The sequence below is a fragment of the Rhamphochromis sp. 'chilingali' genome, assembly GCF_963969265.1.
Source record: "Rhamphochromis sp. 'chilingali' genome assembly, chromosome: 22".
NCBI classification, from domain to species: domain Eukaryota; kingdom Metazoa; phylum Chordata; class Actinopteri; order Cichliformes; family Cichlidae; genus Rhamphochromis; species Rhamphochromis sp. 'chilingali'.
The window spans coordinates 15,431,538-15,451,108 of record NC_137950.1 but is presented as its reverse complement, the minus strand read 5'-3'; the positions used below and the strand labels follow the sequence as shown (position 1 = coordinate 15,451,108).

Genomic DNA, 19,571 nt, shown 5'->3' with positions numbered 1-19,571 from the left:
GCTGAATGGCGTTTGCCACATCGCAGAGCAGCGAGACGCTAGAGAGCAAATACCATTGGCATATTTTACTGCATTCCTCGATGCACACATACCACATACTCTGTTTGTTAGCATTTTGAATACTATTCTTTTTTTCATATTTAATTGACATGGGGTAAAGTTGAATTTGTGCAATATAAAGACAGGATAAATCCTAGGTGCAGATAAAAAACAACCCCTGCTTAATTTCTTCTCAACAAAGAACAATTTTATTTATTCCATTACTGAAGATTTTTTTAATTTTTTTTGGTCAAACAGATGTGAGGTGGAGGAAAGTACACTTGGTTAGAGAGGTGACCGTGCACAGGGCAGCAGGCAGGGGGCAGCAGACGAATGAGAGAAGGGATGCGGTTACTGGCAAGAAAGAAACAGAACAATGGAATGAAATCACAGAAAAACTGGAGTGTTTTCTACCAGTTCTTCAGGAAATATTTAAGCTATTCAAACAGATTTTAATTCCAGTGAAAACACAATTTTCTCATCTGTGGACAAAGGGACTTTGGTAGAAAAGCAAAGATTTTGTGTTAAAAGTGCTCAAGGGGCTGACAGATCTTGCATTACTGAGAATATAAACCATTTTGCTGCAATGATAAACACTATGCATTATATATAGATTGTTCTATTCATAACTGTTCAGTGTCTCTGTCGTGATTTCAGGAATCTTTTTCCCACCCAAACCTCTCTGTGCATTTTGTCCTCTTGTCTTCCCCCACCCCCATCGCAGGCTGTCAGCGAAGCTAAATATACCCGTCTTCTCACACGCATTCATGCAGCAATCCTTCAACATATATGCGCTCACACATCAGCGTGATCTAGCTCGCTCACACTCTGTGATCCAGTTTATGATGCTAAAAAACGACAACAACAATAACAAAAAAAACCACAATACAATGTCCTGTCAAGGCAACATGTACACACATACTGGTCATTGTTCACATTCTCACACAGCAGTACAAAGGCATGGGCGCAGTTTCACACACAAGCACAGTAAGTGCACGCACACCCCCGTGTAAAGTGCACGCATGGAAGGGACGCTCTGAAGGACGAAGATGTACATGGAATGAATTCGAAGCTTAACATGCTCAGTGATACCCAAGTTATAACGCAGTGTGTAAGGCCGATTTGTGGATGGAGGAGGTTTAAAATACTGCAGAAAGAAATGCAACCAAGTCAAAATTAATGGGTGTACAACAACTCATTCACTCACACACACTCGCACATTAACTAAGCCCTGAATAAGACACTTTATGCTGGAAAAAATGAGAACAAAAAACAGAAAAAGCAAAAACATACAGCTTCCTGTTGCATTGCTCATTTTTCCTAACTCAATCATTCCTCACACTAAAAGGCAATCCAGGTGAATAAAACTAAAAACACTTACGATACTTAAAAAAAAAAAAAAAAAAAAAAAAAAATCACCAAAATGTAAAAGAAAAAAAGAAAAATCAAGCAACCAAAGTGAGCAAAACTGCCAATAAACTGAAGCACAAATTGGTCAACATCAGAATTTTTAAAAAAGACGTAAAGGCAGGTGATTAAAACAAAAATAAAAGTCTGAGTGACAATGAAGGACACGGCAACAAACAAAAGCACAGTGGAAACAAGAGAGGCACAAAAATAAAGGTGTGAGGGGGGAGGGAGAAAGACACAGTCAGCTAGAATGGCCTCCAACATCCCCCCCCCCCTCCCCCGCTTCTCTCACTCTGGAACAATCAGCTGCCGGCCCCCCTTCACCGGGGGGGCACCTCGCTTGTGTCTGCCAGTCCACTTTTGGCACACACGGAACCCAACACATGTTGCTCCGCCACGCCGAGAGGCCCGACCAATGATAGGGTGCCATCTATTGTCAGCGCATCGAACTGCTGTTTGGATGTCCAAAGACGCTGGTGAGTGTCAAAATTATGGGATTGGGAACTCGCACAACTACGCAAAAACCCGAGGAGCGTTTTGAGTGAAGAGTTGGGTCTGCTCTGGGTCGAAATAAATACTTTTTTCCTTCATCCTGTCGTGCGCTTACGAATGACGGTGAAAGAAAGGTAGCACGCATCATCATTACAAGGCAAAGTGGAGTGAGCGTCACATTGTGTGGTTGGTTTTTTTTGTTTTGTTTTTTTTAAATGAGAATTTACCCCAAATAAATACAAGAAAATAAAAAAATGTAAACAAAGTCTGCGTTGATGAACGTTGTGGAGATATCATGCATGTCATCTGGGAGGCTGAGCTACTTCAGTGTTCGGGTGTCCCGCTGCCCTGACTGGAAAGGTGCGAAGGTGTAGGCAAGGTGAAGAGGCGAAGAGCTCCTCCTACTCGACTTTTACACCCAACTTCTCTGTGTTTAGTAAGTAGAGGCTGTCGTCTATGAGGAAACTGGAGGAAGAACAAAGTATCGATTATTCACCATAAGGTAGTTGCATCTCAGTCCCCTAACATTTCTCTCAGTATTAGTGCCAAAACACTTATTTTCTCTGTAATTCCATCTCTCGCATATTTTTTACAAACCTGTAGAAAAGGAAATGCACTGGGATGGTGCTGAGGTGCCAAACAGCGTGGGCGTCTAAGACCCAAAGCAGTGGGGGAAAGTCCAGAAGCTCCAGCAGGGCCAGACCGTGGAGCAGCACCACCACCAGGCCACACTTCCACCAGTACGGCAGGGTCCGCCGGTTCTGCCAGCACCAACAGAGCCACCACAAGAGGTTTACCATGCCTTTAAAGCCCAAAAAAGATGAGCAGAGAGCATTAAATCACAGATATCTGAAAGAGCTGATGCCTGAAGGACAGCAAGGAATGAATTCCTCACATATCAACCATATACAGGCTTATAGGTTACTTGTGGAAATGGACTCTACCGATTGTGGCGTTTGCAGCCATGTTGTAGCCGTAGTCAAAACTGACAAAGGTCAAGTAGGACACGTGTGAGGTAAAGACCAAAATGAGCAGGACTCCAACCATGCTGGACACACCGGGTCGCTTTAGGCCCAACGTTCTGGCAAAGAGAGGAAGGAAGGCAAGTAACGTGAGCATATTCAGAGAAGTAAGACAAAGAGTTATAACGACCACACTTGACAAATATTCTCTCTCGTTTTTAATCCAACTTTATCCTAGAAGATATTTGAACCAGGATTAATGATTACCATCTAGAATGTGGTTTCGGATGCTAGTTGGGTGTGGAAGGTTTGCTTACCTGACGCAGCACAGGTAGATTGAGTAAAGAATGACTGCTGTTGCGCAGAAATAGTCCATTTTCTATAAGAAAAACATACAAAATCTTAACTTAAGATCAACCAGTGCTTGTTTACAGAAACTACACCGCGCACAGCTCGAAGGTTGATCAGTAATGGCATTAGGATGTTGCTCATTTGCTAAGCTCATTAACCAATCAAAGAGCAGAATGCTCATCTCAACAGGTGGTCTGGCAAGTGGAAATGTACATTAGCAGTTTTCCTCTCTCGGTGTACATTAAAGTAAAGCTTTTATTTATTATTATTAAAACTAGATCATGTGACTGCATGTAAAACTGTAAAACACTGTTTAAACAGTGTTTCTGGCAGAAAACAAGCTGACGGAACACAAGTAAATGGAACAAAACGGGATTCAAAGGTGGGAGATCCCCAGTAGGACACACACAAATCAACTCTTTTTTCTTTTCTTTTTAAGGTAATAAGTTACTAGAGGTTTAAAAGCCCTTACCTCAGTGAGATAGGTGTCCCGCGTGTGAAACACTGTGGACCAGAACCAGGCATTGAGAGATACCTGAAAACACCCCACAAAGATTTAAATATTAAAGTCTGAATAACTCATTGTTTGGATAATTTCTGCATCAGACATAGAAGTTTTTGATAGAATGCATTTTTTGTTTATCATTTTAAAAAACACAGCCTATTAAACGCAACCTATTGGCCAGGTAATCTAGAAGCGCTTTCTATTAAGTTAGTAACTATTTCTTGAGGTATAACGCTGGGCAGTTAATAAATAACGGGTCAAGCAGATGGGCTACAGTAGCACAAGACCACACCGGCTGCCACTCCTGTCAGCTGAAAACAGGAAACTGAGGCTACGATTTATAGAAGAAGATTTAATATAAGATTGAAAACTTTTGTCCTTTCTGATGAGTCTCCACTTCTGCTTCAACATTCAGATGGTAGGGTCACAATTTGGCATAAACATGTCCATGTCCATCCCTTTATGGCTACAGTGTACCATCATCTCATAGCTGCTTCCAGCAAGATAGTGCAACATATCTCAAAGTTCAAATCCTCTCAAATGGCCTTCACAGTTACTACATTTCAATCCAGTAGAGCACCTTTGTGATGTACTGTGATGGGAGACTCAGATCAGGGATTCCAGCCACAAAATAAAATCAGTCTATCCAATCAGTGTACAGACACAGCCAGCATATAGACAACTTTGTCCTTTAGGTGATCAAGCATAACAAAGATAACTGACTTTTTGCCCTTTTGAAGTACAATAAACACAAACACACACTTTTTTAATGTTCTCCATCACATCCGGATACAGAAATCAACTCACCAGGGAGAAGGCGTTGATGGTGTGGTACATGGGGCTCTGTCGTGGCACCGTGCTCCGATAGCGCAGTAGCATGAGAAGGCAAGCCAGGCCATTCAGCAGAGAGGCCAACGCGGATGCCGGCTCCTCAAAACACAAGAAGCGTGCAAACGGCCACTGTAGGGGAAAAAAATAATTCGTCCATAATTTCAGATTTGACTGAAATCAATGAAATCTCACAGAATACATAAAAGTGGACAGCATATCCTTTATTGATCAACCTTGGGTAGGTAGTAACAAACCTTGCCGTGGAACTGTGGGACCCTGTACCCCTCAGCCTGGTAAAGGCCGACTGTGGTCCACATGCACTGATAGCGGCAGTCATCACGGCATGTCCAACCTGAACAAAAAGAGGAGCAGAGTGCAAGCACGTCAGAGCTGCAAATTTTGGTATTGATCGGATACAACTAAATACAGGGCCAGCATTGTTGACACCAATAACGATATCTGAATCATTATTAATTTGCAAACTCTGAACATAGTTTAATGACCATTAAATCGCTGTAATTTTTTTTTAAATTTCTACAAAAATTAGTTAACACAATTCAAATAAACTCAACTTTACTTGTAGCACCCAGTCACGACAACAGTTGAATTAAGGTGCTTTATATTGCAAGGTAAACGCCCTACAATAATACAGAGAAAACCCCAACAATCAACCTTATGAGCACTTTGGTGACATTGGGAAGGAAAAACTCCCTTTTAACAGGAAGAAACCTCCAGCAGACACAACAAAAGACATCTTTCAGATTTTCATGTAATTTGAAACCAGGTGTTTTGGAAACCTGGAATGCAAATGTGCCTGTCTCTACAGCACAGGTCAGAGTCTGTTGTTTAAATGTGCTATAGGCTATAAGTCAAATAGACGTGCCAGACAACACAACAAGATTCACACGTTTTTTGTTTGGTTTATTTATAGCCCATACTTGAGGTGTATTTTGTCAATAAAATAAGCATGGAAGCGGTTTCAATTCTTGTATAGCAGTGAATAAACTTAAATACACAAGCAACTACAAAAGGCATTCCCTGGATATTTTATACAACTTTAAGCATAGAGGTAAAAGAAAACAATTAATTAAATATTTAAAGGGGTTGCCTTTTGGCTAACTAGTTGTGTAGACACAGCACAGAAAAGATAATAATGGCAGAAGGGTGGGGTGACAATAGAGCTGTTGGGAGAGCTTGACCAGCCTGAAAATCTGGTTTTTAGTGTTGAAGGCCATGAAACAAGGTCACAGTTTTCTTTTTAAAGGCATGTGAAGACTAAAAGTCACACATGTAGGCATCAGTACAAAGCACCTGCATGCACGAGTGAATATAATGAATGTAAACAGCAAATTAATGGGGGTCAGTTAGCAAATGTTGCTATACAGATATATGCATGTACAAGTTGCCACAATATTGATAAGCACTGATGGAAAAATCTATTGCTAGCAAGGTAAGTTAGCTTAACTTACCTGCCGACAAGAGCAACTCACCTGTCAGCGCCATGTACTGCGGCTGGGCAGACAGGAAGCCGTTTAGCCGAGCTCCGGTGCAGTTTGCGCGGATACACTGCTTCACACAGTCTCGGTAAACCGGCTCCTTGTCGCCTTGAGAGGATTGCACAGTGGTCACCGACATCAGGAGCAAGAGGACGGTGACCACAGCGGGGAGTGTGACAGATGTGCCGCGGAGTGAAACCACAGAGGCCATGGCGGTTCTTCTGGGCCCGTCAGGATTCACGAAGGCACGACCGGACGACAGCGGCGTGAAGCCTACAGCGCGCATCACCACGGGGCCATCCCCAGTTTGTGCGGACAAACCAGGCCTGAAATGTGTTACAGTACCGCTGATGGACCGGGAAATGCCCACTCTTCCTCTGCTCCCCTGAGCTCAGCCAAGTTTCAAACTCGAACAGCGTTTCCTGTCGACATTTCAAAATTAAAACAACTTTCCCGGAAGCGTATTTACTCAAGTTGTAGTAGCCTATATCATACAGGTCTCAGCTAGTATAACTTACCAAAATTCTTCTCATAAACATAATTTCTACGTCGTAATACGGCTTATTTGATAAATTCTGGCTACTATCTTAAGATTGGTTGCTTTTATTTTGAAGGAGGTAAGTTTTGTCGCAAAAACCTTTACATCCTGATTCAGTCCGCAACGTCACCAGGTCACGTGACCCATTGATCTTTTGATTTTTAAATAATAATATTAATGTAATATAATAATAATGTAAAGTATAATATATAAAATTGTTATGATAATAATAATATGCAATGCCTCAATAAAATTTATTTTATTGCATATAATACTAACCATTTGTTACCATTTGTTTTTCAATTTTTAGTTTTATAATTTCTCTAATTCATTTTTTCTTCCTGTCCTTTGTACTGCTGCTGTAACAAATGAATTTCTCCAATGATGGATTAAATAACGTTTATGTATAATAGTTTATTATTATTATTATTATTATTATTATTATTATTATTATTATTATTATTATTATTATTATTATTATCATAACAACAATAATAGTAATATCAGAAACTGCACCAGATTTGTCTGGGATTCATTCATGACAGGAATTCATTAATATATTTAGATTTTATTTTTTGCAAAAGTTTTTTTCCTTTCCTGGAAACGAAAATGGGAATTACATTTTTCAGTCTAAATGAGGTATTACACTGCAGGCAGGCCAGTTTAGCATCCAGACTCTTTCCCTTCAGAGGTGTGTTGTTGGAATCATTGCAGAGTGTTTTGCTGACAGTAAAAAGAAATCATCTTAATGGTTTTATATAGCTTTCCAAAACATATGTATCATTCAGCTTTAATGGTCCCTTCACAGATATATAGCTTGTCTGTTGCACGTGCACTGATCCAGATGTGCGCCAATAACAAACCAGTTTGGTGAGATCCACTTTTTCCACTTTTCACTGACTCTGTCGTAAAGAGCTCATGGCTGAGAAGATGATGCCATTTCTCAACAATGTTTAAATACTTCCATTTCTTTTTTTTCATGATTGAGTTTTATTTTGCAGTGCAGTGTCAAACTGTGCTCACTGACAGTGACAGCAGATTTTCTTTTTCACAACCGATTGCCATGGTTTTCACTAGGAAATCACGTCTGCTGCTTGCCACAGCATTTTGTTTTGTTTTTTGGTCTTATCTCCAAACATTTTGAATCTTCTGATAATATAAATAACTGTAGATGGTGTCTTCATGCATGCTCAATCAACCAGATTAGTGAATCCCAAAAGGTTGATTCTGTTCATCTGAACGCAGCGTCGTCAGTGGGAGAAACGTTTCGTAACTCATCCAAGTGACTTCTTCAGTCTCAGCTGAGACTGCAACTGACGGAAGAAGTCACTTGGATGAGTTACGAAACGTTTCTCCCACTGACGACGCTGCGTTCAGATGAACAGAATCAACCTTTTGGGAACTGTAGATAGTCTTCTTCTACCATCATTTTTCCCTTTAGGTGTCTCCATGGATCATCTGCCGCCATCTCACCCTAAAGCTAGCATCCTCTTAAGACACCCCAACCCTCTGTATGTCTTTTTATTGGAACCTTCTCAATAGATCTCCCTTTTTTCCTCCTGGCTGGCAGCGTCATATTCACTATCCTTTATCCAATATATGACACACAATATGTCTGCCTTTATTCTCTCTATCATATCAGCCAGCTCTCTCCCTTTCTCCTAATTCCTACATTTAAAGTCCCTACTCACCATCTCCACACTCCTGCCTCTCCTTCTCCCCCTGCTGCCTCCTAACACCTTCACTCTGTTGTCTTCCTTTGTCTTTGGCCATCAGTGGCTCCATTTCCACTGGCACCCCACTGGCCAACAGCACCAGAGGTGGTTGTTAATAACCTGGACCCCAACCGATCCGGCGTCTAAATCTTGTTCTTTTTGATCTGGTTGGGGGTGGGGGTTCAAAATTCCCAAATTCTTTGCAATTCTGTCTCAAGAAAAACGATTCAAAATTCTGGAACTTTCTGTATAATATTTTAAATTTAATATGTGAGTTTAAATCATTTGAAAATCTGATTTTGTCGCTATTTTATCCAACAACTTTTGGTTTTACTACTCACAGGGTGTCACATTTATTGGAATCAAGGATTGAAGTAGATTCAAAGGTAGACTACAGTTCTTCTGCTTACTATGTTGGTTTGTACCTTTACCCTGAAAGTGTGGCACCCACCCCTGATTTGGGATCATAGATTTATATTGAGAAATGGGATGATGGATAAAGTTCCCACTGATAATGCTTCACCATATGCATAATACAGTCAGTCGGTGCTCCACAGTCACCCCGCAGTCCTTTCACCCGCGCTCCCACTTAAACCAAGAGACACAGTGTGGTACGAAAGATAGTGGATTTTATTTGTACTTCTTTATTTGTTACAGTGGAGACACAGACACAGTCACAGCAGCAGGAGTGGAAACAGCAGTGAGGGTGAGGTGGGGGGAAAGAAAAATCAAAAACAAAGCTGTTTTGCTTTTGTTTAGCTTTTTTATGCCCAACCACCGTCTTTCACCATCTCTTTCTCTATTTACAAGACTTTTAAAATCGTGCTTTCCTCTTATTACTGTAACCTTTCCTTTCGTACCTGTGTTTAAAGAGTGACAAAATAAAAGAGAGGGGTAGGCAAACTATTATAGCGCAGTACTCCCACTCTTTTACTGTGCACTCCTGGCCAGTACAAACAGAAGGAGGGATCCATTAAACACTCTGTGCCCGGTTGAGACTAACAGACCGCCAGGGCCAGACTGCTCGCCTGTTTCAAGCAAGTGACTGTGCATGCACCACAGCACCCAAGAGACATTTTGACCAACCACACTGAACTGCATATGCATATATATGTAGGTATGATGCATGCACTGTTGGCCTCAACGCAGGAGGACAGAATGAGTCATGGGCGAGGAGGGGAGGGAAAAGATGGAGGAAGAAGAGGCAGGGACAGAGATAGAGAGAGCGTTTCGGTGTCACAAGATTATTTTTTATTGAAAATAATCCCATGTTCCCCTGTTGGTACTCACACACAAGCACCCCCACAGCCTCCCGTCCTCTCACTGAACATCTCGATAGAGGAGACAAGTCTTTTCGTAAGAAGAAAGAGCCGACCCGGGCGCGAGTGTGTGCGAGGAGGATGAGGAGATTGGTGGAGAGGAGGAAGAATTAAGGGTCTGGACAAGTGTGGGTTTCAACAGAGGTAAGAGATGTCGAGGATTTATTCCTCCTTCTCCTCTCCGTGTGTGATGACGTAGCAGATGTTCTTGTAGTCAACGTTGCCAGCCACATCAGGGGGGAAGGCAGCCCAGAGGTTCTTCATCTGCAGATGAAGAGGAAATGAAGAAATGCGTTACAGCCTGGAAAAAAACAAGGGCCAAATCGCGCTGCAAGTCCGATGAGCTCACCTCCTCAGCGGTGAACCTGTCGCACTGGGTGGTCAAGAGCTCCTCGAGGCTGGAGAGGGAAAACGCAGGAAATTTAAGATTAAGATGAAAGATTACAGCAGGAAGAGATGGAAGATAAACGCAAATAAGCTTACAATTCCTTCTTGATGCTGCCAGTGCCCTCGGGGTCCAGGACCTTGAAAGCGCTCACGATGACGTCCTCAGGATCAGCACCTATGAAAACAAAGACATAGAAAAAAATAATAATTCAGAATTATGTTAATCACATAACATTAAGTGTTTAGATAAATAACAACCATCACCTTACAGCACCAAGTATTTCATGAAATAGGATACAAAGGACAACTGATATGTGCCAACACACCCTTCAGCTTCTCGCCGAACATTGTCAGGAACACGGTGAAGTTGATGGGGCCGCTGGCCTCCTTCACCATGGCCTCCAGCTCCTCATTCTTCACATTCAGCTGACCCATGCTGGCCAGCACGTCCCTGAGGTCGTCCTTGCTGATGATGCCATCTCTGTTCTGGTCGATGATTGTGAAAGCCTGGCACAGACCGGGAGATTAGTCAGAGATTAGATCAGAGTTCAGCCAAACTTCAGCTAAAATAACACTTAATTAAAACCAGTGAAAACTGAGATTCTCACATTTCTCACAAGTCCTTGTTATCCAGCTTGTTTTTCATGATTATTTGTGCGAGGCACTCTGCCAATGTAAATGTGTAACTGTGGAGCAGTTAGCTCCTTCTCCTTCCACATAGGAGGGCGTATCACCCAATGAAACCAAAGATGGCATTGCAAACCTTTTGGGACTTGGCAGCTGGTCAGCCACTTGTCTTTCTAAGGTGTTAAAATGGCTTGGGAATGTGAGACAAGCCCTTTGCGACATTTAAGGAGAAGGTATTGATTGCAGCTGTCATCCTTTTGCCTTGTGACTAAATCTTATGACCATGTTACCAATGTTCTCTCTGCTTCTGAGGCCTCTTAAGGTCCTGCCAAGCTACTGTTGACATTGTATTGTCTTTCATTTAGATCTGTTACTGAAGAAAACCCCTACAAATGAATCCTGATTTCTATAATCTACTGATAACGACACTATTTACCTTGTTGATCACAGTGCTAAAACCCCCCAAATTCCTTCAGTTTCAACCCTGAGCTCCCCTTCCCCTGTGCACCAGCTGTTGGGCCACATTCCAGTGGAGTCACGGAGCAAGTGTCTCCGAGGAGAATTCCTAAGCTAGCATAGAGCAGAGGTAACTGCTGTCAACAGGAGAGCTGAAATTTACTGTCCTGCCGTGCTGATGAAGGCATTTTTTGCTGTTGTGCCGCTAAAGTGACGAGATCTATATCTTCTGACAGCTCTCTCACGTTACATTCAAGGTCACATGATAGAGTGCTCGGTTACATCACCACCTTAGAAGGTACTGATAGAAAGCTTGAGGTGTGATGAGGAAAAGGTTACCTCCTTGTACTCCTGGATCTGGCTCTGCTCGAACATGGAGAACACGTTGGAGGATCCACCCTCACCCTGCTGCTGCCTCCTCTTGGCTTTCTTGGGTGCCTGTGATATGATGTGAGGTGTAAGAAAAGCCATACATACATGACATGAACTAAAGAAGCAGATCCTGGTTAACTCTCAAAATCATCATATGAAGAAAAATAAATCAATCAAATTTCTTCCTGATAAATTAAGCTTGGATTGGCAGTTTTGCCAGTTGAATCTATCTTTGGGGTAATGACTGAATTTTTCCCCCTCTTAAAAAAAATTATAAACTTTGAAACAATCACCCAATTTAGAATCTATGTAATGTGTTGAGGACTACAATAATAAGGAATAGGTCCTCCCGAACTTTAGCTCAAGTCAGCAGATAACACTGACACTGGCACTCCTTCAAGTTCACTTCCTGGGATGTTGGTAGTCCAGATAGCAAATATCTTAATGATACGCCCATCTCATCATTTTAATGTAGACAACATCCTAAAGACTTTTTTTAAACCCTATGAAGTGGCCACACTCACCATCTCTCAAGTTTGTGAGGTTGTTGTTGGTCAAGAAGAGAAGCCTACACCAAGCCGATGTGACTGACATGTAGGTATTGAATGCCTGGGGTCTTATATACTAGCCCATAGGGGGCTAACTTTAGCCACACCATCAGGTTTGGCAGGAAAATAGAGCTGGGGTATAGTAAGAAAAAGAGGGAGGAGCGAGGAGGTGGCTGGGGGGATCGGTTTACTGATGATCCAAAATAGGCCGCAGAAGTCTTGGAATCAGGTGAATTCAATGCCAACAGTGACTTTGGTGTCATGTGCGGACTAATATGGACAGACGGGACACGGTAAAGGACAACTGAAACGTCCCCATTTTACTTACTGAGTCTTTGTCGTGGCTATTTCTGTCAACTTTATATATCTATTGTGAGACTTCAAAGCCCAGTGCGTGATGGCAAAGTGTCGCTGCTTTACTGCTTTAATACAGACACAGATGGGACAGTTACCCCGCAATCAGCACGGCCCGCTGCCTTCTATTAATTAATACTCCAGTGCTGCTCAATATCTCAGCTAACATTTCCTGAAGTCATCACCTGTCTAAATGATAGGTTTGATCTGAGGTTTGTGGCCATGGCCAGATCATTAGTGGCCATCAGGGTGTATAAACAGTTGTGAAACCTGAAAACAGTTGGCTGACGGACATTGGTCCAGGTCCAGCAATGACACACGACCACTGGGTCTCTGGAAAAAGTGACCGTGCATCAGTGAGAAATCCAAACAGTCCTTTTAATACTGCCTCAAGTAGCTGGAAATGCTCAGTGGAAAGAATAACATTGAAAGTGTGACTGGGAGCGGAACAAAATAGATCACAGAGGCCACCTTTACAGGGACTAAAGACAAAACAGGTGCTCACACCCAGGATAGTGAATCATTTTCTGTTTTACTGATTCAAGTGTAAGAAAGAAAAAAAAGAAACAGGCAAAATGATGATTGGACTAAATGACCAGCTTTACCGCCACGGGTGCACTAATTTGGGTTCCTCCTCGAGGTTCCCAGTATAGTTGCTTTAGGATAGGAGGACAGTGACCCACCCACTAAACCCCATATATGAGTATCATTGGCTGGCCATCAATCACACAACTGTACAGCTTAGGTATGTATGTATTGGTATCCCACGCTGGCGTGAAGCGATCCAGAGTCTTAGCTGGCTCGTGGACGTAGCGTTTCACGTGGCAAAATATGACCTAAATTATCTGCAATGTTTTGTAATGATGGAAAACGAAGCGCCCGATTGGCAAGGAGGAGGCAAAAAATGTGTTGTATGTGAAGCCGATAAGCAGCCAGCTCAGCTGTAGGCTCGAAGGTTGAAAAAAGAAGCGATGCAGACACAGAAGGAGAAAGACCGAGCAAAGACCACGAAGACAAGACAGCTGTACAGACTGAAATAGCCCTGCTGCCCTCCTGCCATTCTGTTTCTCAGCCATTTCGACCCCCTTCTAAAATTTAGCGGACTTCACCCTTCTTGGCCTGTGTTGCCCCCCAGCCAACTGTCAGTCCTTTTTTACCCTGTCACTGGTAAAATTGTTTAAATCTGTGAGGCAAAATGGACTCATTAGGTCATCAATAATAATAGAGCCCAAAGGGAAATGTTTCCTCGATCGGACAATTCCTGATTTAAAATGGAAATGTGGCCAACTTTCAGCTACAGATTAACTCAGGCCTTTTTAATGGCTGGCAGATTTATTTCTTATAAACACGCCAGGTATTATCAGCTCTGAAGTAATGAAGCTGTTATTAATAAGCAAATTTTATATCACCGTTTCACAGTTTCTTTCATTCTCTGTCCTCGGTGAAATTTGTTCGGGCATGTTAAGACAGACGTGTCAAACATAAGGCCTGCCAAAGACTCAAATCCAGCCCACTGGAAAGCTTTGTTCGAAGGAAAAACTCTGTTTTTACAATGTGTTCACAGTAAAAAAAAATCAACAAAAGAAATTTACATTTTCTGTGAATTAACAGAAAATTTCAGTCTAGTTTTGAGCTACCAGGATCCTTTCTGTAATTGAACACATTTATTTCTTACAGTTTAATCCCAAAGAGTCGTGCGGACACATTTCTTTCATTTGCCACAGCAGCATTTCTTTAGTAAATGTGTAGTTAAACATTAAAGGACAGAAAGAACAGTTTTACTGATCCAGCCTCCTTAAAATCAAAATGTGGTGTATGTGGCCCACAGTGTAACACAGGCTTGACATCCATGTCTTAAGAGGAAGGTTTTCACCTGAACTGGTTAGCCATAGTATGTCCAGTATAGAGACAGTAGACTAGCTGGAGCAGATGGAGGTCATATTTCAGGTGTGTGACTTTATAAAAATGCCAACTTAGGAAATAACATCATTGCAGTGACAAACAAAGGTTAATAAAACAGATGATCATAGATCATTTATTGACTAATCTATGAAAAAGTAAAAAAGAAACAGCATGTTTCTGGAAGAAAACAAATATAACTATGTCAACTATATATTACCGACACATTTCTAATCCAGTGCACGTATGCATGATAAAGCTTCTCTATAAGTTAAGGGTTAGAAACAAAGCCAACTTTTATCATTCAAAATCTATCAAGTTTTCTTCCTGAACATTCGCACCGCCGTGTCCTTTCTTTGACCACATGACAATCAGTTCCTTTACTTCCTTTCCATAATCTTCATGCAGCTGGTTAAAGTCGTACTCCCCAATCGTCTGAAATGGATCAAACATAGGCACCGCGTTGGCATTCTTCTTCGATCGCAGTTTGGGTGATTTCTTACTGGCCGTCTTGGATGAAATGGTAAGAGCTTGTAGGTTTGGACAGGAATTCGGGCTGGGTGCTGTTCCCAGCGCAGATGAGGTGCAGGTGTTTGAGGTCACAAAGATGGCAGCAGGCTGGATGGCGCTGAAATTTGGCATGACAAAAGGTTTGCTTGGTTTACTGGAGAGTGCACCAACTGCATCTGAAGAAAAAAAACAGTGAAATATAGAAATTAAGGAGCTGAATGCACATGAAGAGAAAGACAAAATCTGCTCATGCTGCATGTGTACGGCAGAGCTCCATCCACTTGCTCAATGACGCTTTAATCTAACCTTTAACTCTACAATCAGTGGGTGATCTATTCCGGCTGTGGGCTCTGGAATACTGAGAATCTCTTACTGATCACTACATGCTCAGAAAATGTACACAAATAAAGAACTGTGTCGTACATGCTAAGCAAACAGGTGCTAATCCAAGTTTTTTCTGTCAGTTTTTCTACATGATAAAAGAAATGCTGCTTTAGGCTCAAACTGTAAGAAATAAATATGTAAAATTAGCTCTGACTGTGTTGTAATTATAAAATGGAAATTTGGGGGAAATAACAGAATGTCTTTTTTTTCTTTTTACTGTGAACCTGCTGTAAAAACCATTAATGTCTATAGCATACAATAAAAAAACCAAAAAAACAACAACCAAGAAATCCATGTTGTTTCATTGTTTATCTGTTTCTTTATTGACAGTAGTGTTACAGGAATGACCATGGGGGAGGTATTTATCACTTGGAAAAGCTGTAAACTTTAAAAAAAAAAAAAAAATACAGTTAAAAGTTTAACATTTAAAGTTGTCCTTCACATTTTCCAAAGCTCTATAGTGGGCCAGGTAGGAGTCTTTGGCTGGCCGATTCTGGCCCCTGAGCCTTATGTTTGTTTAACACCCCTGAACTAAAGCTTTAGTTTTTTGTTTTTGTAAAACCTCTTTAATTGATCTTTGTGTCTAGTTTTAGTTTAGTTTTTATTAGTTTCAGTTTTAGTTTTAGTCTTTTTTTGATTATAGCTGTAAGAAGGGCGCGTGTCAGAGGTGGTGGTTGACTCAAAGTGTGTCACAGAATTCTATCACACAGAAACTCTGGATATTTCCTCTATATTTTCATTTTTATTCACAAAATCATTTCAGTTACTTATACTTCTTTTCAAAAATCTAGTTTTTATTTTAGTCCTGTACCTCTCTCTGTCTCTCACACACACACACACACACACACACACACACACACACACACACACACACTGATAAATGTATTTTGCCCGAGGATTCTTCAGTGTACAGACTAAAGGAGCTGGAGATCGAACCATCAACCTCCCAGTTGGACGCCCGCTCTAGCACCAAACATAAATCTAGTACGCTTTCTGTTTTACGAGAGCTTTATGCTCACACCTCATGGTCAGGACATCAGGTCCATAAACGGATTCAATGACTGATATTAACTTAATTACCACTTAAGTCAATTACTACTTAACAGGTGAAACTAACCGTCATTTTAGCCAGTTTTTAAGCAAAACGCCCCCAAATCTGTGAGAGCATTTCAACTTTGTTTTAATGAGACGTGTCTGTATATGACATGAGATCGATTTTGTGGTGGCTATGAGAAATTTATGACCGATCTTTAGAACAAAAGCAGAACGATCAATAACAAATATTAACAATAAAAACTTGGTTGAAATGAACTGTGCTCTCATTACTACTCTGTTAATAGATAAAACATCAGTAGTGATCATAATGATGCGACTGATGCTGCGAGATCATAATATGTGCGTGTACGTGTGTGTGTGCGCGTGCGTGCGTGCGTGCGTACAGTATGTACCACAGTGTACCAGGTGTCTGATGTAGACAGTGATGCAACGCCTCTCGCAGCTGCCCTCCAGAACAAAGGCTGCTCTCTTTAGCCCCCCCTCTCCCCAGCAAAGATAAACCCGCTCCATCTTTCTGCCCTCACCTCTGTACTTCGACTCCATGTCCACTACAAGCAGGGCCAGGTAGCTGTGGCTGGCTGACAGCAGGGCTTTGATCCAGCTCTCCTGACTGGCCTGGTTCTCCGCGGCAAACTTGTACGTCCGCAGCCCCGGCTCGCTCCACACCAGCGAGAAGGCGAAGTTCTCCTCGGACTCGCACAGCTGGACGGTGCAGCCCTCCAGAACAATCACTCCGACCAGATCCCGGTCGGTCTGCCGGTCTTTGTAGAAGAGGAGGTTCCCCTTCAGCACGAACCAGCGCTTCTGATAGGAAGTCTTGATCTCACCCTGTGTGTGTGTGTGTGACAGTTGTGTTTTACTGACTGCTGTACAAACGCCTTGTGTACTCAATTTCTTACATAACTGATTTGAGGAAACAGGCAACCCAGTGGGAGGTGAAATGTCACAGAGATTTTGAAAGCTGAACTTAAAAACAGTTTTAAAAAAATCCCCTCTGAGTTTATTTACTTTAGATAACCTCACTACCCTTTCTGTTTGTTTTTCAAAACAATACATTAATCAGGTTCCCTGTAAACCTGAGCCAGGGCGTCTTACCTTCTTGTACAGGTACCCTTCCTTATCCACAGGTGAGTTGCAAGATTCAAAATAGGTGAGGACTTTTTCATCAATCTTCATTTCAACATCTCAGTGTGCCCGGAGCAAAATCTGCCACGCACACACCACAGATCGAAAGAAAGAAAAAGAAAGACTTTATGTACTTCCTCATGTTATTGCTGTGACTATTTATAATTATGGAGAAGTTATGTTAACAATATTTTAATGACCCATTGTCGCCCAGCGGCCAAATAAGCGCCCTTTTTCCGCGTTTTAAACAAGGAAATGCATTCATATCTCGGCGTTCATATTCAACAATAAGAATGACTGCTTTCTTTTCTACAACAGAAACTTAAATACAGTCGTGTTTCGCTCGTATTCAGCCGAAAACACGGCGATCGCCATGAATAAGACGAGTTTTTTTTTTTAAGTAAGGCGTTTACGCGCGCCTGTAGTAACACAAACTTACTCAACACCAGTCTCCGTTGGCAATACGCCTAAAAGTTGAGAAACGGAGAGGCCGATGAGTTTCTCATATCCACATGGTTCTTGTTTACTCACCTCTGTGAAATGGGAAAATGAAGCCGTTCCTCTGTGAGCGTCTGAGTCAATCAATCGCTTCCTGGTAAGGTGAGCGCAGCTACACGTAAACACTTTAAATAAATGGGCTGGTCCCCGGGTTTTATCACTTAGGCTAGAAACCCTGTCAGTTTACCCAAATCAGTTGTAAATGTGTCATACTTGTAAAATCGGATCCTTTGATGCAGCTAAAAGCAATTCAAATGCTGAAGTTTGGCACTGCTGTTGTGTAATTCAGCGGTTTCGTCTTGCAGAGGGGCCCTCTTACAAAACCTGCATTGCTTCACGCTGTTTTTATTTAAAAGTACTTTAAAATTTCATACGAATGAGGATCAAAAATCGACCTTCTTGATTAATGAAAATGGTCTTCTTGATTGGTGAAAACCTGATAACATAAATGCACACAATGAACGATAAACAAAATTATAGTGTTGTGCAAAAGTCTCGAGCCACCCCTGATCCACAGTCAAAGCTCTTTTGTGGATGTTGGATGTTACATTCTCTGTGAAGGTGACCCCACACTGCTCCAGTAACAATGAGGTCCAGGCTCCGGGGAGGCCAATCCACTGTGTTTTTTCCATCCAGGTGCTTCTACTGTGTTGGCAGTGTGCTTGGATCATTGTCATGCTTAAAAGTGAAGCTGTTATCAAGCTGATATTTCCCACGTGGAATTTTATGGTGGATCAAATCTGATGGTAGTTTTCTGCTTCCATAATTCCATCATATGATTGTTGGGGGTTTCTCCATATTATTGTAGGGCCTTTACCTTACATTATAATGCAGCTTGAGGTAGCTGTTGTTGTGATTTGTGGAAATGCAGCTCCAGACATGACAGAGCCGCCACCGTGTTTCAGTGACTGTAAAGACTCACTGTTGTGTCTCCCTCCTGACCTTTAGCATTTTAATTCATCACTCCATAAATCCTCTTATGTAAGGAAAGCATTTTCAGATATTGTTTATCTTCTGTGGATAGTTTTGTAAGTCTGCTACTTCCTAATTTCTCCTCCACTTGTCCAGTTTAAGGACACACTGCACACCACACTGTTATGTCAGGGTTTTGGCTAATAGCTCTTTGGGAATGAGCCGGCTGGTACAAAAATGCAATTTTATGCCTGTTAAACTTTTATCTTTGGTAATATTTTATGCCGTTAAAATATGACGTTTTTAGGCCACTAATAACTACAGACACAATTAAAAACGGATTTTTTGCTAAGTTGTCTGTTATGTGTGGTTCACCCCTTGAATTATGCACATTTTTACGCTTTATAGGTCAGTGTTAAGTGGCTTAACAAACAAAGGAAAACATTTCCTGTGAAAATGTCCAAATACAAAGACTGGACTGGAGTGAAAAAGCAGCGAATGTCCAAATAGAAACCTCCAGAAAGCCTGGAGAACTCTTACTCAAGACCATTTAAAAAATGACAAAAAGTCTGACTGCTTGGAAGCAAAACATAAAGAAACGAGAGGTGGTTCAAGACTTTTTTGCAGTACTGTTAACATAATGCATATTCTCTCGTGGCATTTGAATCTCACTTGTGCCAGCACCTGTGGTTTCTCAAACGCTTCTGAGTGAATCGCCGCTTCAGAAAACAATGTTGATGTGCAGATTGCTTTAGGTTATGTGGTCACTGTTGTTTTTAGCAGAA

At 41.7% G+C, this 19,571-nt stretch overlaps 3 protein-coding genes across 4 annotated transcripts; all 3 read right to left on the bottom strand.

The window, feature by feature from the left end:
* Positions 1 to 190: 190 nt before the first annotated feature.
* pgap3 (post-GPI attachment to proteins phospholipase 3) lies at positions 191 to 6,508 on the bottom strand. Its single transcript, XM_080873172.1, has 8 exons — positions 6,081 to 6,508; positions 4,845 to 4,942; positions 4,567 to 4,719; positions 3,727 to 3,789; positions 3,221 to 3,282; positions 2,886 to 3,022; positions 2,539 to 2,743; positions 191 to 2,406 (listed from the first exon to the last, which is right to left on the bottom strand). The coding sequence occupies exons 1-8, from the start codon at positions 6,370 to 6,372 to the stop codon at positions 2,343 to 2,345; spliced, it is 1,074 nt and encodes a 357-aa protein (XP_080729298.1). The 5' UTR covers positions 6,373 to 6,508; the 3' UTR covers positions 191 to 2,342.
* A 2,443-nt stretch (positions 6,509 to 8,951) lies between these two features.
* On the bottom strand, positions 8,952 to 12,180 carry LOC308390539 (myosin regulatory light chain 2, skeletal muscle). The gene is made up of 6 exons (XM_080872651.1): positions 12,025 to 12,180; positions 11,468 to 11,566; positions 10,372 to 10,552; positions 10,142 to 10,220; positions 10,008 to 10,056; positions 8,952 to 9,922 (listed from the first exon to the last, which is right to left on the bottom strand). Exons 1-6 carry the CDS (start codon positions 12,025 to 12,027, stop codon positions 9,821 to 9,823), a joined length of 513 nt encoding a protein of 170 aa, XP_080728777.1. The 5' UTR covers positions 12,028 to 12,180; the 3' UTR covers positions 8,952 to 9,820.
* Positions 12,181 to 14,410: 2,230 nt separating this feature from the next.
* On the bottom strand, positions 14,411 to 17,997 carry LOC308391023 (sesquipedalian-1-like). Of its 2 annotated transcripts, none has more exons than XM_080873442.1 (4): positions 17,908 to 17,997; positions 17,347 to 17,457; positions 16,776 to 17,079; positions 14,411 to 14,987 (listed from the first exon to the last, which is right to left on the bottom strand). In XM_080873442.1, exons 2-4 carry the CDS (start codon positions 17,425 to 17,427, stop codon positions 14,602 to 14,604), a joined length of 771 nt encoding a protein of 256 aa, XP_080729568.1. In that variant the 5' UTR covers positions 17,428 to 17,457; positions 17,908 to 17,997; the 3' UTR covers positions 14,411 to 14,601. The 2 variants fall into 2 exon arrangements, with proteins under 2 accessions (XP_080729568.1, XP_080729567.1); XM_080873441.1 differs by having other exon boundaries at positions 17,816 to 17,947.
* Between the last annotated feature and the right edge of the window lie 1,574 nt (positions 17,998 to 19,571).

Coding starts and splice junctions, on each gene's coding strand:
- LOC308390539 (XM_080872651.1), bottom strand. Junction 10,221..10,371: donor GTTCGGCGAGAAGCTGAAGG/GTGTGTTGGCAC, acceptor TTGTTTTCATAG/GTGCTGATCCTGAGGACGTC. Junction 9,923..10,007: donor ACAGGTTCACCGCTGAGGAG/GTGAGCTCATCG, acceptor CTTCATCTGCAG/ATGAAGAACCTCTGGGCTGC.
- pgap3 (XM_080873172.1), bottom strand. CDS start 6,372: ATGCGCGCTGTAGGCTTCACGCCGCTGTCGTCCGGTCGTGCCTTCGTG. Junction 3,023..3,220: donor ATCTACCTGTGCTGCGTCAG/GTAAGCAAACCT, acceptor TCTCTTTGCCAG/AACGTTGGGCCTAAAGCGAC. Junction 2,407..2,538: donor GTGCATTTCCTTTTCTACAG/GTTTGTAAAAAA, acceptor TTCTTCCTCCAG/TTTCCTCATAGACGACAGCC.
- LOC308391023 (XM_080873442.1), bottom strand. CDS start 17,427: ATGAAGATTGATGAAAAAGTCCTCACCTATTTTGAATCTTGCAACTCA. Junction 17,080..17,346: donor AAGGGTACCTGTACAAGAAG/GTAAGACGCCCT, acceptor ACACACACACAG/GGTGAGATCAAGACTTCCTA. Junction 14,988..16,775: donor CATGGAGTCGAAGTACAGAG/GTGAGGGCAGAA, acceptor TTTTTTCTTCAG/ATGCAGTTGGTGCACTCTCC.